Source organism: Pseudorca crassidens, chromosome 17 (genome assembly GCF_039906515.1).
Source record: "Pseudorca crassidens isolate mPseCra1 chromosome 17, mPseCra1.hap1, whole genome shotgun sequence".
Lineage (NCBI taxonomy): Eukaryota > Metazoa > Chordata > Mammalia > Artiodactyla > Delphinidae > Pseudorca > Pseudorca crassidens.
Genome location: NC_090312.1, coordinates 19,365,881 through 19,389,133, shown reverse-complemented (window position 1 = coordinate 19,389,133; position 23,253 = coordinate 19,365,881). Strand labels below are relative to the sequence as shown.

At 41.4% G+C, this 23,253-nt stretch overlaps 1 protein-coding gene, 1 long non-coding RNA gene, 1 other non-coding gene and 1 pseudogene across 6 annotated transcripts in view; 2 read left to right on the top strand and 2 right to left on the bottom strand.

The window, feature by feature from the left end:
• Positions 1-864: 864 nt before the first annotated feature.
• On the bottom strand, positions 865-4,169 carry LOC137209929 (uncharacterized). Its single transcript, XR_010936186.1, has 2 exons — positions 3,930-4,169; positions 865-3,834 (listed from the first exon to the last, which is right to left on the bottom strand). It is a non-coding gene; the product is annotated as an uncharacterized lncRNA (long non-coding RNA).
• Positions 1,443-23,253, top strand: part of COL14A1 (collagen type XIV alpha 1 chain) — a 245,298-nt gene continuing 223,487 nt past the window's right edge. For 3 of the 4 annotated variants that reach the window (XM_067711391.1, XM_067711389.1, XM_067711392.1), the window contains exons 1-2: positions 3,050-3,407; positions 19,436-19,561. In XM_067711391.1, the coding sequence (XP_067567492.1) occupies positions 19,474-19,561 (88 nt within the window). In that variant the 5' untranslated portion in view covers positions 3,050-3,407; positions 19,436-19,473. Of the gene's footprint in view, positions 1,694-3,049; positions 3,408-19,435; positions 19,562-23,253 lie in introns of those variants that run through there. The other variant, XM_067711390.1, reaches the window with a different exon arrangement.
• TRNAA-CGC (transfer RNA alanine (anticodon CGC)) lies at positions 11,200-11,272 on the bottom strand. The gene has a single exon. It is a non-coding gene; the product is annotated as a tRNA-Ala (tRNA).
• Positions 13,986-16,047, top strand: LOC137210716 (protein limb expression 1 homolog pseudogene; annotated as a pseudogene).

Here is a 23,253-nt window from a genome sequence, read left to right as displayed (position 1 = left end):
CAGGAATAATAAATGTTCTACAATGTCTGGGACAGTCATGCCGACCTATCCAAAATGTCAAAGCACCTCTGTTGAGACAGATTGCAAGAGTTATCCGTAAGGGGCTACTGAAGAGAGGAGAGCCGTATGCCTTGGGCAGAAGGGAGATAAAGTCCTAATTTGGGTGATATAGTTGCCATTTATTATTTAGTATGGATTAGGTCCATAAACACATTTGTCATTTAATCTGCATGACTATCCCCTGAGATATAATTAATTACTCCCTTCTTATACACAAGGAGTTAGGCTCGGAGAGGCAAAATAACTTCACCAGAGTGAGACAAGCAAGGGGCAGAGTCCCTTCAATTCAAGTTTGAGTTCAAAATCTTCATGCAGGGTTTTAGGGGACAAGGAGGAGAGTGGCAACAGGGTGTGTATAGAGTCCTTCGAGAGAAAGAAAATCACATTCATGACACAAACTCAGGATGAAATCCTAGGAGGAGTTGTTGAGTCCTGGAATAAATTACTGTGGGAAGCTGGAATTTTTGGATATCTTTGAAAAGACCCCCTCTATTTAAAAATCCTTTCGGAGGTTTTTTGGTTTTTTTTATTTTTTCGATTGAGAGAGGAGACCATTAGAGGGGTCTTCTGGGCTTGTTTCAGTTCTCAGTATTCTTCTAAACTCCGAGGGCTGACCTTAAGATAAATGTTGAATAAACACTCCCTTGAAAGGCCTGGAAATTCACACACAACTGCAACTAAGTGACAAACTAATTAAAACCAGCCATTCTGATTCAACATTAACTGAAATTTATCTACCTATGTTGAAAGTGAAATAAATGCAAGAAGTCAAAAGTTTAAAAGATGAAAGAAGGATGACTTAGAACTTTTTAAAATAACATTTTATATCATAACAAAATCAATATACATTATCGTATAAGATTTCTATGGAATAAATATTCTGCTATTTGCTGTGTATGGATTTTTGCACGTATATCTCACATTTTAAAATCATCAGGGAATTCCTCATTTCCAATTATCTGTAATTCCATCACAAGCACTTTTTCTCACCCTTTGCCTCAAACTTTATGCTAACACGCCACTACCTCCCCCAAGGGAATTACACGTAAAGCTAAGCTTACACTAGCCATCTATATCTTGTTAAAAATGAAGAACACAAGAGTAGATTTTATTAGTGAAAAAGGGGGGACAGAGTATGAAGGTAGTAGGCACTCGTTTGGGGGTGGGCAGAGGAAAGGAGATCCAACTAAAGTGGTAGTTTTCTCCAGCTATAAGTACTGAATTTCAGGAATTCTGGTCCCTCCGTATCAATCTAGGATGGATGGATAGCTTTCCAGTTCCCTCCCTATCTCGAACTCCCAGTCGCAGACACCAGGTGGCGCTCGCATGCTCGCAGCTCAGCGAATGGAACCCTCGGATTTAGACCCTGTCTGCTAAAAAGTCGCGCTGGTTGCCTGACCCGGGAGAATCACGTTCAGTAAAGCGCAGAAGCAAAACGGCGCCTAGCTCGGGCCCTGTCCCGTGGCAGACCTGAGGCGCGTTCGGAAAGCGACCGACAGACGCAGGGCGGCGGTGGGAGCTGCAGAGGGCCTTTTGCACTCCAATTGCAGGACAAGCGGGGAAGTTCAGAGCGTGGACAAGGGGATGCGAATACCAGCAAATTCGGGGAAAGCAGAGGACGTGGCTTGGGAAGGTTAGAATATCCGAAGGACCCCCTTGAAAGGGGGTGGATGGGTCACAGACCCTCTTTCTGTATTCTGGGCTGAGCAGGGTGGTAGCAGGTTCGGGGGCCTTTTAAGAGCACCGCCTGCCCTTTCTCTCTTCGCCATCACCAGCCTTTAACGGTGGTGAAATACCCTCTGCAGTTTTCCAAGGCGAGAGGGTATTTTCTCACAAAAGTGGCTTTTTTTTTTTTTTTTTTTTTTTCGGTACGCGGGCCTCTCACTGCTGTGGCCTCTCCCGTTGCGGAGCACAGGCTCCGGACGCTTAGGCCCAGCGGCCATGGCTCACGGACCCAGCCACTACGCGGCATGTGGGATCTTCCCGGACCGGGGCACGAACCCGTGTCCCCTGCATCGGTAGGCGGACTCTCAACCACTGCGCCACCAGGGAAGCCCAAAAGTGGCTTCTTGATAAACACTTAGTTTTTATACCTCCCAGCTCCCAACATTTGTGCGCACACAACAAGCTGGATTGTAAAGACGCCGCGGGAGGGGGTGGGAGGCTGTTCGTGAGGTTAAAAAATGAGTAACGATGATGACTTTCCAAGGGGGCCCAGGGGATGACCGCGCAGGGCCGAGTCCCTGGAGACCTGGCGCGGGGCTCTGGCGCGCCTCGTGGGCTTCACACGAGCTTCACACAAGCAGAGCCTCTCGGAGGGTGACCTGCATGTATCAGAACCACCAGGGTGTTTGATAAATGCAGAGTCCCTGGCCTCAGCCCAGACCTGTTGAAACAGGATCTCTGCGAGAGAGCATATGCAGTTTAAGAAGTCCTACCACCGGACACAGCCGACATTCGTCCTTTTAAACACCAAAAATGTCTATTTCAACATTCGCAGGTGATTCTCCTGCACATTAAAGTTTGAGCATATCTGCTTTGGCATTTTATAGCCCTCGTTCAGAAGAAGGAAGGGAGGAAGGGTACCCCTTGTTTTTTTGTCTTTTTTTGGTGGTATCTTAGTTCCCCGACCAGGGCTCGAACCCGCGCCCCCTGCAGTGGAAGCGCGGAGTCTTAACCACTGGACCGCCAGGGAAGTCCCAAGACAGGCTACCCCTTTATAGCGGGTACCGGCCGCCCGAGCGCGGGGTCCCTGACCAGGCTGGTCTTTGGGAATGGGGAAGCGGGCACACAGCACCTGCGTCCTCGAGGGCTCCAGACCTCGCAAAGCAGCCAGCCGCACGCTAGCCTCGGTGCGAGTGGAGGGGCAAAAGCCGCTCTTTCCCGGCACTGTTCAGCCGGCTGCGGCCCGCACCTGGGGCGGCCGCCAGGTCTGGGCTGGCGCGCCTGCGGCGCTGGGCGGGCTCCTCAGAGCATCTCTTGTGGGGCCTGGCTGGAGGAGAAGAGGAGGAGGGAAGCGGGGGTGCGTTAGGGGCTTAGGCCTGCCTCCCACCTCCCCCCGCAGCCACCTTCCGCTCTATAATTGGCTGCCAGCAGGCCTTCCTTTCCTCTTATCTGATCCCGGGCGCCTAGCAGGAGGGAAGCCCTGGAGAGGAGGAGGCAGCTCTGAGCGGCCGGGAGTGGGGGCAGAAGCGGGTAGAGGAGAGGGAGAGAGGCTAATTGAAAGGGGCACGCGGCGGGAAGCGCGCGAGACCCGTGCGCCGCCAAGAACCAATTCGCGGCGGAACTTGGATCTTCCCTAGGCACGGAGAGGCCCCCTACCTGGGCTGGAATCTTCTCCTGAACAGGTCAGTTCCAATCTTTCTCTGCTCTTCTTTCGGGTCGGCTTTGCAAAGTCTATTCTTGAGGAAGGGAAAGTGGGAAGGACTAGCCACCTGCAGACGCCGTGCAATTCCATGGACCTTCTCTTCACGCGCGCCTCGGATGGCCCGGGGACGTTTGAGGTGCGATGGGAAGGTGCACCGGGTGCCTCTTCGCAGGGGGTCACTGGGCAGGGAGATTGGTGGCACTGCGTGATGCAAATGCAGACAGTGAAGATGCCCTGGGTTGCTCTCAGGAGCTTTCTCCCTTGTACTTGGGCGCTGTGAGTGCTCGGCGGGAAAGAGCGGCTGTCTCCACTTCGAGAGAGTGGAGACTCCAGAATTTCCAAGTAGAAGGGGCTTCGTAAAGGCGACCATTCCGTTGAGAAAGGGGCTTAGGGATTGTTTTGGAGAGCTGTATATAAACAGAAAGCACGCTGTTTTTATTTAGATTGTATTAAGGGTCGCTTGGGAAAACAGTCGATGGAGATCATGGGGTACGCAACTCACCTAGATCCCCGTGGGTGACCCGCGCTGGGGACCAGGTGCTCGCGAAAAGAGGAGCAAGCAAACGGAGTGCCTCGATGCAGGATGTTGGCAGTAGTGATAGCTCTTCCACGTAGTGATAGCTCGTCCACGCCAGGAAACCCGGATGCTTCGCGCGTTTTACTTTGGTGTCTGGACCCAGGAAGTTGCAGCTTTCAGATGCACCACCACGCTGTGGTGCTGGAGGGTCTTCTCTGCCCTGGCTTTTCCCACCCCCTCCCCCCACCCGCCCCTTTTATCCCTCTGAACTGCTGGCGGCTTCAAGCGCTCTAGTACGCAGCGCCTAGGCGGAGGTGCATCTGGCCGAGCTTGGCTTTAGCGCGCACAGCGCACAGTCAAGACAGGGTTAGGGCCCGGCCAAGAGGAGCCGGCGTTGTGCCACTGGAGTGGCCTTAGTCCTAAGCAAGGGTCTGAACGCTGCCTACAAGTCCAGGACACGGGCACTCTGATTCAGGAGCTGGGTTCTTGGGTCCTCTGCGGGAGGCTCTGCCCTGTGGCACGCGAAGCTCTGGATTGACCCGGGGTCAAAGCTCTGGATTGACCCGGGGTCGCGCATTGTGCTTAGGCTTTCGGCACGTCCTTAGGGCAACTGTGCAAATGGAGCTTACGTGCAGCTCTCACAGCGGCCTATATCTGCCTCTCCCCCCTCCCCCCTGAAAACCACTTTTGGAGCTACAACTGAGAGCCTCATTTCCCTTCTGGAAATTTCAGAGAGTCAGCTGCCTGCAGCAGTAGAAGGGGGTGGAAGGGGGGCAGAAACAAAGAAATATGCGGATAAGACATTGGTGGCTCTGTGGGGAGCAGAAATGAGAAAGACTTTTCCTGAAACTCCCCTCTTAAAGGCTCTGGGGCTCCTCAGCTACAGAGAGTCAAGGGGGGCCCTTCCTGGTTGCAGCGTGTGATAAAGAGGCCCTGCTCGCATCCAGCAAACCGGCTTAAGCTGGATGCAGTGGGGAGAGCTGGTGGTGTGTTTCTGACAAGGTGGTCCAGTTCTGCCCACAGAGAACTCACTGGTAAATGTAAAATGAGTGAATGAATTAATGCATGGATAGCATTTGGATTTTGAGTTGTTTCAAAAGAGCAACTTGGATGGATTTCCTTTGAACCTGGTCCCAAGGGTGTGGTTACTGTAAGATAGACTTCAGGATAGGATTTTTTTTAAGAAACAGCTTTATTGAGATACAATTGCACACGTGTGCAATTCGGTGGTTTTTTAGTATATTCATGGAGTTGTGCAATCATCACCACAATCAATTTTAGAAGATTTTTATCACTCCCAAAAAAAATATTCTGTACCTATTAGCGGAAACTCCCCATTTCTTCCCAACCTCGCCCCCCCAACACCCTTGGCAACCACTCATCTACTTTCTGCTGACATTTCATGTAAATGGAAGCATACAATCTATGTGTGGTCCTTTGTGACTGGCTTCTTTCACCTAGTAAAATGTTTTCAAGGTTTATCCATTATGTACAGTATACTCTCACTAAGCATTGGGCATCGCCTCCTTCTGCCTGGGGAGCCCTGAGCCAGGACAGACCTGAACCTCCACTACATCCCTGACCTCCTGGGGGTCCCTTTGAAAGGACAAGAACCACACTGGTGAGGGCTCTCAGTAATTCCCTGGGAAGGATTCCTTGGAACCCATCAGGATTCCTGGAGCAGTTTTGGGCAGGTCCCAGGCTTTGGGATTGATGGGAGGAGTCCTTTGGCATTTTTCCTGCTGCTAATGGTCCAGCTGTGGATTTCAGAGAACTCTGGGCCTTCAGTGAAAGTCTTGGCTTTTGGAATCAGCCAGGACTGGCCTTAAAGAAAGGGCTGAGCAAATTCGTATGATTTGAGGGGCACCGGAACAAGCCCCAGCCCAGCAAAAAAGGGCTCATTGGGGTACACTCCCTTTGACCCTTAAATACTTCCTAGTGTCAGCTAGTAAAACACAAAGATCTTTTGCTTGTCTTAAGCCGAGAGTCTTTGCAATTATGTGACTCTAGAGCCACATTTGCTGTCATTTTAATCCAAACTCAGCCAAACGACTGCTGTTTTCCAGGCCAGTCGAGTGTAACCCAAGTTTCCTTTAAAGGACCAGGACCTTCCTGAATTGCTGCAGGCTGAGGTGGTGGTGTTTGAACACTACTGAGCTAACAAATTACCTGGGATTATGACAATTTGTAGAGAACAGATGATAAATGACCAAGGGGAACAGCGGGATGGGTAGGGTGGGGGAGAGGAGAAGAGGAAAGTTTAAGGGAAAGGGACAAAAACAAACTTCCTCTGTGACAGATTTGCCCCCTGATAGTGCTGGATGGCAAGAAAACAGTCTCCTCTTGTTTCTCCTCCTCTTTGGTAACTAACTAAATAAAAAGTGGCAGGGCCCCAGTTACTCTTCTATATAGAACAAGCCTTGTGAAGACCAAGCCTTATCCTGTTCTAGTTGGGAGATGGGTGTGTGTAGTCGAGGAAGTGCTGGCATGTGTTTCGAGTCCCTGTTGGGTACCTGCCCTTTTCTTTTTCAGAAACACGTTTAAGCCCCCCAGTTACTTGTGGAAGTAAATATTCTCCTCCTTTTAGATGTAAGATCACTGAGCTTCGGGGATATAAACTACCTCGCCTGGGGTTGCAAAGCCAGCAAGTACCAGATACATGATTAAGAAAAGTCTGTATGAGATTTGAACCCAGACCCCATTGCTCCATCAGCTTCTTTGGTGGGGAAGGGTGAAGTGACCCTTCACTTCAAGGGTGTGTGACTGTAAATGGATGACATCAACTGAGGCCATACAAGTCTGGGAGCTGAAACAGAGGCTGGAAGGCAGAGAGGTGTGGGTGAAATCTATACTTGCTTGTTCTGTGCCCCTGCCCAAGTTCCTTAACCTCTCTGGGCTTCAGTTTTCTCTTCTAGAAAACAGGGATAACATAGCCACCCTATGTTTTAAGGCCTAAAATGATTTAGTACAGAGTCGGGAAGACAAAACTGGTTTCTCTTGTCTCCTGCTTCTTTGTCCTTCTTTCTACCTTTTTTTTCTTCTTCTTCCCACGTTTCCTCTTCTCTCTTTCTCTGGCTCCACTTTTTGAGGGGTTGTGACTAGAAAGGCACAGGAAATTCTCAGGAAATTCTGAGTGTCTGTTTAAGTTGGGGCTTAGAGTCTAGACTCCACATTTCTTCAAGGTAATTTTTTTAAATTTAATTTAATTTTTAATTTATACTTCAGGGTAATTTTTAAAAATCAATGCTCTCGAAGAACTTTTCTGCCAGTGGGCCTTTGTTAGAGCTCACCGGCAAGGGTCCCTAACTTTTAATTTTAGGGAACAGTGTTTAGTCTTTTTCGTACCAGAGATAACCTGGGTTGTTTATGAAAATTGATCCAGAGGGAGGCCAGGCTCGGCTGAGTTCTTCTGAGTTTCATAGGTGGTGTCTATAACTAGAGGTACTCAGGGGATCTTTTACTGGATAAAGATTTCCTCCTCCATGGCTTTCTGTCTGCTTTTGCAAAGGGGAGCACACTGAATCGATATCAAAAAATGATGTTCTACTGTAGGTTTAGAATGGAAAATAAAGATTACTACTGTAGGAAACACAGAAGGAGCATCTGGCCCATACTTGGAAGATCAGCGAAGCCTTCCGAAAGGATGAGATGTCTATGCTGAGATGTGCAGCTGCCCTTTATGCTGCTTGTAGATAGAGTTTAGTTAAAAGCAACTCTCATTTCTTTGACCAAGAAGCTATGTTAGTCCTTAAAAAAAAAAAATGCCGGGTAATGGAACATGCCTGAGTCAAGGAGAGTCTCCAGTTTGCCATACTTTTGGAGTGGCTCTGCCTTCTGTCATGTAGGACTTACAGCAACCTAGTTTAAGACTAAACAGCTACATTTCTGAGGGTGATCTGCAGACATATCCCTTGCATTTGAGCCATTCACTGGGCTGCTATGATCCTACATGGGGTCTTTCTGTGAACTAGAAAAAGGTACCTCTGGGCAGACCCATGCTATTGGGAGAAGAAGACAGTATCCTTTTCTCTGGAAAACAGTTTTGCATACAAGTTGGAGAGAGTGTCTGCTAATTTCAAGCATTACTTGCCCTAGGCCAACTGCAAATTGTACAGTGCGTCAACTGTGAACTGTACACATCAGCCCTGGTCATTCAATCATTGATCATTACATCAATCAGTATTTATTTATTGACTATCATGCACTTTGAACTTTTTTGATTATGGGTTAAACTGCCCATCTAGATGTATTATGTTACCCAAGACTCAGAAAGTAAAGTTACAGGGGCCATGAAGTTAGCTGGAGAGTTACAATGGGATAAGAGGCCAATGCAGTCTGTTGGAGGTTGATCACTCTTTCTAAAGATTTTTCAATTTTATTAATATTTTAAAGAAGCAAATTTTGGCCTTGTTAATTTTTACTAATATTTATTTTATGTATTTTTGGGTTCTATGCTTATCTTTATTAATCCCTTTTCCAATTTAATTAGGATTTTAATTTGCTCTTCTTTTTTTGGCTTCTTTAAGTGGAAAATTAGATCATTGATTTTTAAATTCCTTCTTTTTTTATGTCAATATTTCTCTCTAATCTTTTAGCTGCATCCCACAAATTTTCGTGTGTTATCTTTTTATATTTTTTCCCTTCCAACTATTTTAAAAATTTGCATTGTGATTTCTCCTTTTACTCATGGATTAAATAGAAGCATCATGTTTAATTTCCAAATATTTTGAATTTGTAAAGATATTTTATTATGATTGATATCTAATTTAATTCTGTGTTGTCAGAAAACATACTCTGCAAACTTTGAGTCTTTTGGAATTTATTGTCTCATTTTAGGATGCAGAATATGGACGATTTTATAAGAAATTTTTTAAAAAAAGAATATTCTGCAGTTTTTGGATGTAGTGTTCAATAAATATCAATTACTAGTTGATAGAGTGGTTCACATCTTCTATATCCTTACTGTTATTTTGTCTAGGTGTTCAATCAGTTCCTGAGGGGATTGTTAACATCTCTAACTTTGCTTATTCTTTCTTTCTTTGGTTCTATCAGTTTTTGCTTTGTGTATTTTGAAACTCTATTATTAAGCACGTACTCATTTATGATTGTTAACTTTTCTTGATTAATTGACCCTTTATTCTGAATTGTCCAGGACTTGAGGGATATTTTTTTCTTTTTTTAAATATTTATTTATTTACTTATTTATTTAGGCTGCGCCAGGTCTTAGTTGTAGCACATGGGATTTTCATTGCCAGGTGTGGGATCTTTTAGTTGCGGCATGCGGGCTCTTTTAGTTGTGGCCTGCAGGCTTCCTAGTTGCGGCATGTGGGCTTCTTTGCAGGCTTCTTAGTTGCAGCATGTGGTCTCTTAGTTGCGGTATGCATGTGGGATCTAGTTTCCCAACCAGAGATTGAACCCCGGGCTCCCTGCATTGGGAGCACGGAGTCTTAGGCACTGGACCACCAGGGAAGTCCCGAGGGGCGTTTTTATGCAGAGTTGATTCCCCCTACTTGTGGCTCACTCTTTTCTGACGCACCCCTTCTCAATTTCCAGTCTCTGGCATTCCTGAACTCTTCTACCCTTTGACACTTTATGCTAATAAAATTGTGGCTTTCCACTTGATTTCTAATCAAAATGCCATGCACAGTGGGGAGTTCGCGCAGGGGGAAAAAAAAGGCTAGTCACCAAGCTTATAGTAACACAACTAGGTCTTTATTTCTAAATTAGAGTTGTTTTCTCCTGTGTCCTGATGCTAACAGAGAAGAGTGATAACCACTGACTTCCTCTAGGGCTTGTTTTTAAGTAGACCTCATTAACTAATCCTGAAAACCCTTTTGGTTATTCTGGGTGTAAGGAGGGTGGTATTTTCACTACAGAGATGAAATAAGGAATACTAAACATGTCAACACACTGGGCAAAGATGTTAGCCCTGTTTTTAGTCTTTGCATTCTTATCTGTAAATACGTATGACCTAGATCATCAATTTACTGTAAATTCTCCTATAAAAGTGATATCAAAATATTAATAATGTTGGGCTTCCCTGGTGGCGCAGTGTTTGAGAGTTCACCTGCCGATGCAGGGGACACGGGTTCGTGCCCCGGTCCGGGAAGATCCCACACGCCGCGGAGCGGCTGGTCCCGTGAGCCATGGCCGCTGAGCCTGCGCATCCGGAGCCTGTGCTCCACAACGGGCGAGGCCACAACAGTAAGAGGCCCACGTACCACAAAAAAAAAAAAGAAAGAAAAAAAAATATTAATAATGTAGAGTCCAGAAAGAGTTCAGACTTAAAGGTCATTTTGTCCAGTTCCCCTGCCCACAAACCCAGGAATCTCTTCTATAACACCTCTCATGGGTAAAACTTAGCCAGCTTCTGCCTCAGAACTTCTAATAAAAGTGAAGAAGGCATTCTAGTTGTTAGAGAATTTTTATATCCAAATGCGCATCTCTGTGGCTCGGTCCATTGATTCGAGTACTATTTGCAGAAACTGCACAGAATAATCTTGTTTTATCTTCTATGTTAAAGCCCTTCAGATATTTGAAGACATCCATTATGTGCCTCCGATTCTTATTTTTCCTAGGCTTAAATCATGCTTAATCATTCCCATTTCTTTCAAATCTTCTTTACATGGGCTTGTCAACTAAAACTGCTAAGTCTTCTTTTTAGTCAATGAATTGCTCTTAAGTCAAATCTTCCAGATCTTCAGATGGTTGATTATTTTGAACCTGTATAGAGCTGTCATCTGGAAAATGATAAAAAATGGATAGGAATGTAATTAGAAAAGTTTAAAGTAGTTCACCTGTGCAAATAATTGTGCCTCTGTCATTATTTGGATCTTCTGTTTTTGCCTAAACCTTTATAACAAGTTAGTCCCACAACCTTCATTAGATGGAGGAGATAAAGAGTTCTTTTTTTTTTTAATATTTATTTTGGCTGCACTGGGTCTTAGTTATGGCGCGTGGGATCTTCGTCGCGGCATGTTTCGTTGCGGCATGCAGGATCTTTTAGTTGTAGCATGCGGACTCTTACTTGTGGCCTGCGGACTCTTCGTTGTGGCATGCGGACTCTTAGTTGTAGCATGCGGACTCAGTTGTGGCATGTGGACTTAGTTGCAGCATGTGGACTCTTAGTTGTGGCATGCGGACTCAATTGTGGCATGTGGACTTAGTTGCAGCATGTGGACTCTTAGTTGTGGCATGCGGACTTCTTAGCTGTGGCATGTGGACTTCTTAGTTGCAGCATGCACGTGGGATCTAGTTCCCCGACCAGGGATTGAACCTGGGCCCCCTGCATTGCGAGTGCGGAATCTTACCCACTGGACCACCAGAGAAGTCCTGATAAAGACTTCTTGAGTCTTTTCCTCCTTTAGTATCTACCCAAGTAGTAAATTCATTGATGATTATCATTCCCTTTTCCTTTGTGTCCTCTCAACCTGTTCCTAACATGTTACTAGTTAGAACTTTTTGAGAGCTTCCTGAGTTTCTAAGTACATTATTTACATTATCACAATCATCCTATAAGGCAGATGTTCACTGGCACATTTTGCTGATAAAGAAATCAAGTCATGGAGTGGTTAAACTAGTCAGTCAAGGACCCCTAGCAAATTATTGGCAGATCTGTCTTCCTAGCTCCCAGTTTTCTATTCATACCTCCAGCTCGTGCTAACTCTTTGTTCTATTTCATACTTATTGCATTTAGCTTGGCAATATATTTGCTTGCAGTCAACTGTAAGTGAGTTGACTGAAGGCAGGGATCATATAGTATGAAATTTTGTATCTCCCTTAGAGTAGAGAGCTTTGGTTACATAGTAGGGCTCTCATTAGTGATTGTTGGAATGAAGATTCTGATATTACAAATCACAGTCTCTCTCAGGGCCTGGTGTGCCAGTTGGCTGGCAACAATTTTGTTTAAGTTTATGGTTTTTTGTATGTCAGCACTGACTGAGTAGAACATTATCCAAGGTTTGGGTATATATGTGTGTAAGTCTGTGTGTGTATGTGTGTGTGTTTATATGAGTAGTTTACAAAAACTTTAGGATAAATATTTTAAGGGATTTTGATAAAACTGGCTTGCACAAGGGGCTTTGCTCCTTGTTAAATTTAATTGTATAAATGCAATTAAATAAAACAAACATATGAAGTAGAGGAAGGGTCAATTAGTCCTAATGGGGATAGTTTTAAGTTACTGATTACATAATCTCGTGACAGTGTTCTGAGAAAACTTGTACTAAAGATTATCAACTTTCCTCAAATTGGGTTTATACCTTCTGAACTTAGAGCTAGATAGCCACTTCTAACATGATGTTTTTAAACCAAAAAAAAAAAAAAAAAAATTAAGGCAGAGTTATTTGTTTTGTGCAAGGTTTTAGGCAAAGTTTCAACAAATTAGGCTTTGATATTTTGGTAAGTGTTAAAGTATCTCATGGCACTTTAATAGGAATTGGGATTTTTTCTTGCCTCTATTTTACTGTCCAAAAAAGAGACTTGGCAGAAAACCTTGGGAAAATGAAAATTCCAGTTCTCCCAATATGGTATTACTCATCCTAATTTAAAATAAACACACAAAAAAAGGAAGAATTTAAAGATAATCTAGGGCTACAGTTTTTTTTCCATATAAATAATACACAGTTTTCAAAAAAAGTTGCCAAGATTAGGGTAGCACTAATTCATCGGTGTATTTACTTATTTAAATTGTGTGAAATGCAGATTAACTTCTAATGTGGTGTGTTAAGTATTGCTTCAAAACACCTGGACACAGGAACTGCAGTGTTTTGATGAGAAAGAGAAAGACTATTGGACTGTGGCTTGTAAAAGGACTTGCTCTACTATGTTAACATAGTATCGTGTGATATCTGATAAAAGTCTCTGATCTTAAAGGGCATGCCAAAAAGACAAATTGTTTCCTTACCTCTCCCTCCCTTTGCCCTGTTCTGGATGAAACCTGTGGTTATGTTTGGGGAACAAAATCTTAGAAAGAATATTTCGTTTGAGTTGAGAGAGTGATTCTACTTCTGTGGTTTTCTTTGGGTATCACGGTCTTGATCATGATAGGGCTGACGCCTACTCCCCTCTCTTTGCAAATCCCCTGTATTCAAGCCTCTGTACACAAAAGAGCAAAAGAGTGATTTCACAGTCCTTTGGATAACCCACCTGATCTTGTTCTACTTGGCTGGGTGGGGTTAGAGTTCTCTAGATGCCTCAGGGCCTTTCCCCCTGTATTTTATCTAAATTCACTCTCCATTTGTCCCATTTCTTCTGTGCTCTGACACATAGTTGGTTTATTAATCTGTAATAAATTAATAATAAATTCATCCAGACTAAAATGCCGTATATATTACATATAAAATAGTCACTCAATGTGTTACCTATTCCATTGAATTTTAAGGGGCTTCTAGTATGTGAAAGTCTTAATTTAAGAAAATATTCTTTAGTAATTAGCATTTTGGAAGTATAGTAGGCTGGTTGGGGGAGATGCTTTTTGGATCCCTAAATACAAATGAATACATTCTTTAATTTTTTTTATAGGATCTTAACTTGATTATTTCTATGATTATCAAAGCATGTGGCTCTTCCTTTAATTGGCAATACAAAAGAATTGCACGCTAGACTGTCACTGGATATTATAAAAAGTGGTTGCCAAAAAAATTTTTTTATGAATGATTGCTTGAAGGAATATAATTAATTTATTCCTCTGGATATACTGTATCACTCTGGAATAAAACCAGAATAAGTTTAAGTGCGTGAATCATATTGAATCATATTGTTTTGAAGATTCATAGAATTCTGCTTTGCTACATTCACTGAAATAACTCTTGGGTTAAAAAGGAAATTAAAGTTTGTATGTTGCTGCCGAAGCATATTCAGAGAAAAATTATGGCCTCAAATAAAGACTATTACATTAATTAAGGATTAAATAAACAAAAAGAACAACAAAAATTAAAAACATAAGAGCAGGAGTTCCCTGGTAGTCCAGTGGGTAAGACTACACTCCCAATACAGGGGGCCCGAGTTCCATCCCTTGTTAGGGAACTAGATCCCACATGCATGACGCAACTGAGAGTCCACATGCTGCAGCTGTGAGCCTGCGTGTCACAACTAAAGGATCCCGCGTGCCACAACAAAGACCCGGCGCAGCCAAAATAAATAAATAAATAAAATAAATATTATAAAAGCAGAAAAGCAAAGATAAATACAGAACTAAATAAATTAGAAATCAAAAAATAATATTGGCAAATAAAAAAAACCTATTCTCAAAAAATTACAATCTGGACAAATATATATATAGCTTATCTATTTTGGAGAGAAAAGAGAAAGTCAGAAACATCACTTTAATACTGATAATGGAGCTATAACAAGAAAAGATAGGTTGTAATTTGAGAGATCACACAACTCTGTGCTATTCAATCTGAAAATCAAAATTAAAAGAATAACTTTAAGGGAAAATATCCAAACTAGAACCAAGAAGTAAAAAAGCTAAATAGGTTTATGAATAAGACAAAATATATTTTTAAAGCTGTGTAGGAATTAGCTTCAGAAAGGGAATAGGCCCATATGATTTTCTCACTCAAATTATTCATAGGCTTTCATAGAGTAGATCTTTCTCATGCTACTTAAACTATTACGGGGCTTCCCTGGTGGCGCAGTGGTTGAGAGTCCGCCTGCCGATGCAGGGGACACGGGTTCGTGCCCCGGTCCGGGAAGATCCCACATGCTGTGGAGCGCCTGGGCCCGTGAGCCATGGCCGCTGAGCCTTCGCATCCGGAGCCTGTGCTCCGCAACGGGAGAGGCCACAGCAGTGAGAGGCCCGCGTACCACAAAAAAAACAAAAAAACCCAAAAAAAAACCCAAACAAAACAAAACAAAACTATTACGGCACAATGAAAAAATGGAAACCTTTCTAACTTTTTTTTATGAAGCTAGAATAATCTTGACACCAAACCTTTTAAGAAAAGAAAACTCTTAGTCAATTTTGGTTATTAACATAGATCCAAAAAAGCAGCTATACAAAGTCGACATGATATAAAAACAATAATATGCAGAAACAACAAAGATCAGTTAGCCCGGGAGGAGGGTGCCCTGAGGAGTCTTTAGACTCTGGAAGATGTCTGATTGGCAGATGTTAAAGGGATTCTTTGGTAATCCAATGCGTCCATGAGCTGCACAGACTCAGTCCAGGACTGCAAGAATTCAAGCCTGGGAGCACTCTGCAGAAGGCTTACGTTGCAGACTGAAGGTGGACATAACCTTGGAATCCCTCAGACATTACATTGCTCAGCTCTTGCCTCAGAGAGATCTGGCTCTCATCTCTGAAGACTTCAATATTGTCTCAGTGTTACAGGAACTTTGGAAAAGCAAGCAGCAGCAAAGGGTTGCACTCCCAAGTGAAGCTGCAGTGGTCTACAGGTCCATGTCATCCCTTAGACCTTCCTTTGTGAGTAATGTGACCCTCCCAGGGGGACACTGTTTTGGCAATTTTCAGTGCTGCTTAGGTAGAGCTGAGGCCTGATGGGATGCCTCTGAAGTTGTCCCAGTCAACTCCTTCTTCACTGAGCTGCCCTTCAGAAGGATCACACCAAAGAATTCTTTATGGAAAGCATTCAGTAAACAGTTGCGGCATCAGAGGCACACCAGATGCGCCGATGACTCCAGCATCTGCATCAAAGCCTGTGACTCCATGTTAGTTAAACACTGGGACGACCATGTTTATTTCAAGAGCTGATGACCATTTTCCAACTATTGCACTGGAAAGGAAGCCGAAAAGCCCTTTGTGAAACAAAGCATTCCTGACAGGAAGTCATCTTCTATTTCCAGTATTCCCTGGATGAAAGATGAACAGCCATATGGTCTGGACTGGATCATGAAGGAGCAAGGGTCCTTGAAAAAGGAATCCTCTCTCAAGAGCAATGAATGGCCTTGGGGGAGTTATAAGAAGCCAAGAAAGCAGGATAACTATGATTTTACATAGAAAAGAAAGAAATCACTATCTTAGCCTTGACTGAGATCTACAGTGGCCTTCACATTTCCTCACCCAGAGATGGTCAGGCTGAGCCTCAGAGCCCTGTGTGGTATTGCTAGCAAGGCCGGGCCCCAGGTGCCCCCAAGGATGGCAGAGACCAGATCCTAACATGTGGAAGCTCACTGAAGTAGGTCATCAGATGTTTTAGCATCTATAGCTGCTACCTGAAGGCTGCACGAATCCTCCTACTGCTACTAAAATCCTCCTGTTTTATTCACAGAATCTGAGAATAGTAGGACTCACTCTTATAGGACCCAGTACTCACTCAGTTCAGTTTTCTAATTAAACTCTTCAAACTATAAGGATGGAAGCAGGATTGTTTGAAAAATATTTCCCAAGACTGGCTCCAGCCTTAAGTCTGGCTGACATGTGCTTCACTAGATTACATATGTTGTTTCAAAGAATGTGCCAGTGTAGCATCTCTCAAAGAACAGCAGCCAGGATTGGGAAGAAGTAACATGATAGAAATTTTAAAAATACTTGGATTAAATAAGAAATATTGATTGCTTTAAAAAACATGCAAGGGTCAGAGTCTCCTCCCAAGCTTTGGAAACTAAAAGATAGCTCCACTAGATATAATCCAAAGCTACAGAAGGGGTTTTATCTGGGTCTATCAAAGTTCTCGAAGAGGTAATAGTATGAAAATACTAGATAAACTTAATGTGGCATACAATAGCACTGTAATAATAATTTTTTACCATACTCTTCCATTTGGGGATAAATGTCACCTAGAATAGTACTCACTCTTGTTTCTCGAGAAGAATTAATATCCAATTTTTGAGTCCTGCAATCAATTATATTCATTTTTAATTTGCAAATAGGTAACTTGAATTCATTTACTTTTATTTTCTGCCACCACAGACATATATCTATAACAGAGAAAATCATAGGTATTTTAAAGTTTAAAACATTTGAAAAATCATTAGCATTTAACAAAGAGTGCTTGCGTTTGGTTAGTCCCTTAGGAGTTAGAGAGAAGGACTCTTTTGCTCTATTACTGTCTTTGTTATTTCAAACAATTCTGCTTCCATCCTTTCAGTTTGAAGAGTTTAATTAGACCATAAGCAACCAATAGCTCAAATGTTACAGAATCTTCTTGAAAGAAAGAATATGACTCTGTCATCTATTTGAAAATGGCTTGGCTGAAAACTAAAACCATTATAATTACATTAAAGTTAAAAAAAAACCCACAGTAATTTTCATGAACAGGCAGGATTTATTTCTGTGTTTCAAGGATACATTAATACTAGACACTACCAAAGTAATGAATTACACTAAGAGGTATAGATGAAAAACGTGAACATCTCCATAGATGAAACAGCAAAAAGCCAAGATTCAGCATTCATTCCTGGTTGAAAAAAAATACCCAGTAAAAAGTCAAGAATTTATTTTTTAACAGAAAGAGACAATATATCTCAATCTAACTACTAGCAATATACTTAGTGATGAAATATTTGAGGCATTCCTTGTAAAATAATTGTTTTAAAACTCCTGGCCTATATAATTAAACACACACACACACACACACACACACGGTGGTTGCAATTGTCAACCTGGAAAATGCAAGAGATTAAATTGAAAAAATATAGAGTAAGAGTTCAAAATGGTGGTCTACTATAAAATAAATAGATAAAAATCACTATCTTTTCTATATTAAAAAATAATCCAGGTTTCCATTCACAACTGGAATTAAAAAATTAAGATAACTAGAAATATACCTTGAGATGGAAAAAGTGATTTTACCCATGACATTGAATCAGAAACCATAAAGAAAAAGATCAAATCAGATGCCTTGATTAAAAAAAAAATCTTGACCCAATAAAACAAAATTGAAAGGTCAAAAACAAACTTGAAAAATACTGCAGTATATATGTTAAAATTAATAATGTATAAAGAGTTCTTACAAATCAATGAGAAAATGGGTGAAATATATGAACAGGTATTTTATAAAAAGTATAAGTAGCTAACAAACACAAAATGTTACGTTTTACTGATTATAAAAAAAAATTAAGATGATATTGTGATAATCACATTTTACCTATCAAATCAGGATATGTTGAAAGCAATGAACCCCTGTGATGATGGAAGTGATGTGATTTGGTACTCATATAAGATGCTGATAGAAGTGGAAATCAGTATAAGGCATTATGTACCTATGTTTAAAAAACCTTTAAAAAACACATCTTGTTTTACCCAACAGTTCTACAATTGGGAGTTTAGCCGAAGAAATCAATAGTCATGTATTCAAAGAGGTGTGAATAAGGATAGTCATTCCAGTGTTACATGTATTAGGGAAATTTAGAAACAATCTACATTTACAAATAAAGCTAGATAATAAATAAGTTGTGATATTGTCATGCATATTGTAACAGGACATTTATGTCATCAGCAAATATTTGCACATACTCTTTGCTGTGCTTTCTTGTATTTTCTAATTTTCTATGATTAAACTCATTATTTTTGTAATCAGAATGAGAAAAGATATTTTAAAGTGAAAAGAAAGTGATATGAAATGTGATACTTTAGAAGCATTTTCCTAAGATGCTTCTACCATGTTTGATTGTCTGTGTGGGCTGAAATCCTGGATCCTGAACTCACTATCTATGTGACTTGGGAAAACTCTCTCTGCCTTATTTTCCTTATCTGTAAATCAATATTATAATCATACCTACTTCAAAAAATGCCCTGGATAGAAGAAAACTTTTGAGATGACTTAATTTCTGAGGTAAGGACTCAGAATTTCTCCTCTGTAATGGCTTGCAATAGAATTGTAGTCAAGCACTTGTAGACTGGCCTTTAAAATTAACCCCAAACATTCACACTTTTCGCCCCCTCCTTCTTTCCCTCCCTCCTTCCTACCCTCCCTCCTTCCTTCTTTTCCTTCCTTAATTTTCCCCTTTTTCATTTCTTTCATCTTTTCTTGGAGCTTTTCTTTTATTGATATTCTAATGAAAAGGATGATCTTAGAAGAGTTTTAGATTCACACATATGGAGAAAAAAATTATAAGCAAAGATGAAAAGATTAAGGGTTAGTCAGCCCAATGAAGTGAAAGCTCAGTGATGATTTAATAATCGCACAAAGTGGTTTTTCAAATGCTCCTTGATCACTAGAAGAATTGTCCTGTATATCTATACTTATGACTGGCAAGGGAGTTGTAACTGTCTGATTATAATGCTCATTTCAGGCCAACTTTTGGAGTTTATCCATCTGGGAAATTCATTGTGCTGTTTTTGCCTTACAAAAGAGTCACAGAGTACCTTCTGAACTTCTCGCCCAAATATTTTCTAATAATTCTCTTCATTTACAGCATCTTCTCAAAAATCTTTCTTTTATCAGTGTATGTTTTAGAGTGAAATATACAATGCCCTTAGGAATGAGTTACTTCCTGACAATACTAATACATGTTGGCTTGTTTGTCTTAGACGACTGCATATAATTTAAGTCTTCTCAAAATACCTCTGTGTTCTCTGTTTCTAGGACTGCTGTTACATCCCATGTGAAAAGCAGGAAATAAAATGAAGATTTTTCAGTGCAAGATGCAGCATTGGCTGTTTCCAGCTTTTTTGGCAATTACTTATTTTTGCACCAATGTCCAGGGTCAAGGTAATGGAAAAGTTGAATATAATCATTAGGGTCTGGGAGTCTGGCCATTTTGGTTCTGATTATCATTTTTTATTTTATTTACCTTAAGAGTGCTTCACTGGTTCAGCTGTGATTTTAGGCAGGGTCATATGTTGGCTTTTAGTCAGTTTCACTAACTGTTTACATTGTAGAAATGTGCCACAACTTTGATGAAGGTTACGACCTCACCAGTGACTGAGCATATTAATTTTGTGGCAGCTGGTTAAACAGCTAATTTTTTTTTTTTTTTTTTGCGGTACACGGGCCTCTCACTGTTGTGGCCTCTCCCGCGGCGGAGCACAGGCTCCGGACGCGCAGGCTCAGCGGCCATGGCTCACGGGCCCAGCCGCTCCGCGGCATGTGGGATCTTCCCAGACCGGGGCACGAACCCATGTCCCCTGCATCGGCAGGGGGACTCTCAACCACTGCGCCACCAGGGAAGCCCAAACAGCTCATTTTTAATGTGCTTCTGAATATGTCATACAAATTTAATCAGCAAAGTCAAATTTGCAAAATCAATTCTGTTAATAAGGGGCTATAAGGTGTGTATATATGTATCTCGATCATGCCTTGTCTCTTTAAAAGACTGTCAACAAAATATTTCTGCCACTTCATACCTGGGTGACAGGAAGTGGGCATCCTGGGAAGCATCGAGTGGAAAAGTATAAGAAGCAGAATGGAGGCTTCAGTCTGGTCAGTTCTCAGGGCCAACTGATTCTGTCTGCACCCCAGGTGTCTTGACATCGCAAGGAGGGCAAAGAAGTTAACAACATTCAGGATTCTTAGGTTAAAGATTAGAAATCTTTGTAGCATCTTCTACCCAGGCTTTTTTCTTTAAATATGGTCTGAGTTTATAGCCCACAACATCTTTTCAGTCAATAGGCCAACCTTCTGACCCTCCAGGAGAAGTAATGAAAATAACATTGACCATGCCCAGATACCACAGGTCATGCCCAGACAACACGGACGGCGCTTTAGAACCCATAGTGGCATTGGCTTCAACTGAACTACTCGAGGAAATAAAGTGTGTAGCAAAGGCAACAACGAAATCCATCAATATTCAACTTTTTTTAAAAAACAATTTACAAATGGTTTATATGACTACAGTCCCATTACAACCACTAGCAAAAAACAATGCCACCATTTTCTTTTATCAGTGGACCCCATCTGTTGCCTAGATATGCGTAAATATTCTATAATCATTAAAAGAAAATCTTGGTTAGACACAAAGTTTGTATTTCCTTTAGGTTTTTGCCTTTAGGGGAAAAACACTGAAAAGAAGATATGTTACTTAAGAAAGAAACAGGCCTGAGGTCACAGGTTTGAACTTCAAAGTTAGCTCCTTTTTCCCTGTATGGAAGGCACTGGGACTTGTGCCAAAGCAAAGGCAGCAAGATTGACAGAAACACTGTCAGTGCAGTGGAGAAATAATTGTTCTTATCTCATGGAACAAAAGTGTCTGTATATTTAATACCAGAACCATGATTTTTCTTTTTGCAAGCACAAAGGAGGTGCTTCAATACATATACTTAACTCTGTAATAAATATAAATGCTTGCATGAACTTGACTCAAAAGTTAATTGTGTCAGTTAAAATCTTTAAAGACAAAAATTAAGTGTAAAGCTTGATTTCTAGCACACATCAAGAACCCAGAGCGAGCCAACGAACTCATCTTTTGTGTAGTGAAGTCAGGCTTCCTATGTGGGTTACGGCCGATTACAACATTTGTGAATATATAAACATCCCAAATGGGGACTTCGCAAGAAGACCAAGGAGGGTCCAGTTGTTACCTTCTTCGACTGCAGGGTTAGCCTTGTTACTGAAAGTACAGGGGTATTTTTATTTTGTTGTGCTGTATTTTTTGAGAGGGAAGATTCTCTTTAAACACAAAGAATTTAAAGGATCATGAGAGATTACTACAAGCAACTATATGCTAATAAAATGGACAACCTGGAAGAAATGGACAAATTCTTAAAAAGCACAACCTTCCGAGACTGAACCAGGAAGAAATAGAAAATATAAACAGACCAATCACAAGCACTGAAATTGAGACTGTGATTAAAAATCTCCAACAAACAAAATCCCAGGACCAGATGACTTCACAGGCGAATTCTATCAAACTTTTAGAGAAGAGCTAACACCTATCATTCTCAAACACCTATCCTTCTCTCCTTCTCTCACTCCCAAACTCATTCTATGAGGCCATCATTGCGCTGATACCAAAACCAGACAAAGATGCCACAAAAAAAGAAAACTACAGGCCAATATCACTGATGAACATAGATGCAAAAATACTCAACAAAATACTAGCAAACAGAATCCAACAGCACATGAAAAGGATCATACACCATGATCAAGTGGAGTCTATCCCAGGAATGCAAGGATTCTTCAATATACGCAAATCAATCAATGTGATACACCATACTAACAAACTGAAGGATAAAAACCATAAGATCATCTCAATAGGTGCAGAAAAAGTTTTCGACAAAATTCAACACCCATTTATGATAAAAACCCTCTAGAAAGTGGACATAGAGGGAACTTACCTCAACATAATAAAGGCCATATATGACAAACCCACAGCCAACATCGTTCTCAGTGGTGAAAAACTGAAACCATTTCCACTAAGATCAGGAAAAAGACAAGGTTGCCCACTCTCACCACTATTCTTCAACATAGTTTTGGAAGTTTTAGCCACAGCAGTCAGAGAAGAAAAAGAAATAAAAGGAATCCAAATTGGAAAAGAAGAAGTAAAATTGTCACTGTTTGCAGATGACATGATACTATATATAGAGAATCCTAAAGATGCATCAGAAAACTACTAGAGCTAATCAATGAATTTGGTAAAGTAGCAGGATACAAAAGTAATGCACAGAAATCTCTTGCATTGATGAAAAATCTGAAAGAGAAATTAAGGAAACACTCCCATTACCATTGCAACAAAAAGAATAAAGTACCTAGGAATAAACCAACCTAAGGAGACAAAGACCTGCATTCAGAAAACTATAAGACACTGATTAAAGAAATTAAAGATGATACAAACAGATGGACAGATATACCATGTTCTTGGATTGGAAGAATCAACATTGTGAAAATGACTATACCACCCAAAGCAATCTACAGATTCCATGCAATCCCTATCAAACTACCAATGGCATTTTTCACAGAACTAGAGCAAAAAATTTCACAATTTCTGTGGAAGCACAAAAGACCCCAAATAGCAAAAGCAATCTTGAGAAAGAGAAATGGAGCTGTAGGAATCAGGTTCCGTAACTTCAGACTATACTACAAAGCTACATTAATCAAGACAGTATGGTACTGGCACAAAAACAGAAATATAGATCAGTGGAACAGGAGAGAAAGCATAGAGATAAACCCACGTGCATATGGTCACCTTATCTTTGATAAAGGAGGCAAGAATATACAATGGAGAAAAGACAGCCTCTTCAATAAGTGGTGCTGGGAAAACTGGACAGCTACATGCAAAAGAATGAAATTAGAACACTCACTAAAACCATACACAAAAATAAACTTAAAATGGATTAAAGACCTAAATGTAAGGCCAGATGCTATAAAGCTGTTAGAAGAAAACAGGCAGAACACTCTATGACGTAAATCACAGCAAGATCCTTTTTAACCCACCTCTTAGAGAAATGGAAATAAAAACAAACAAA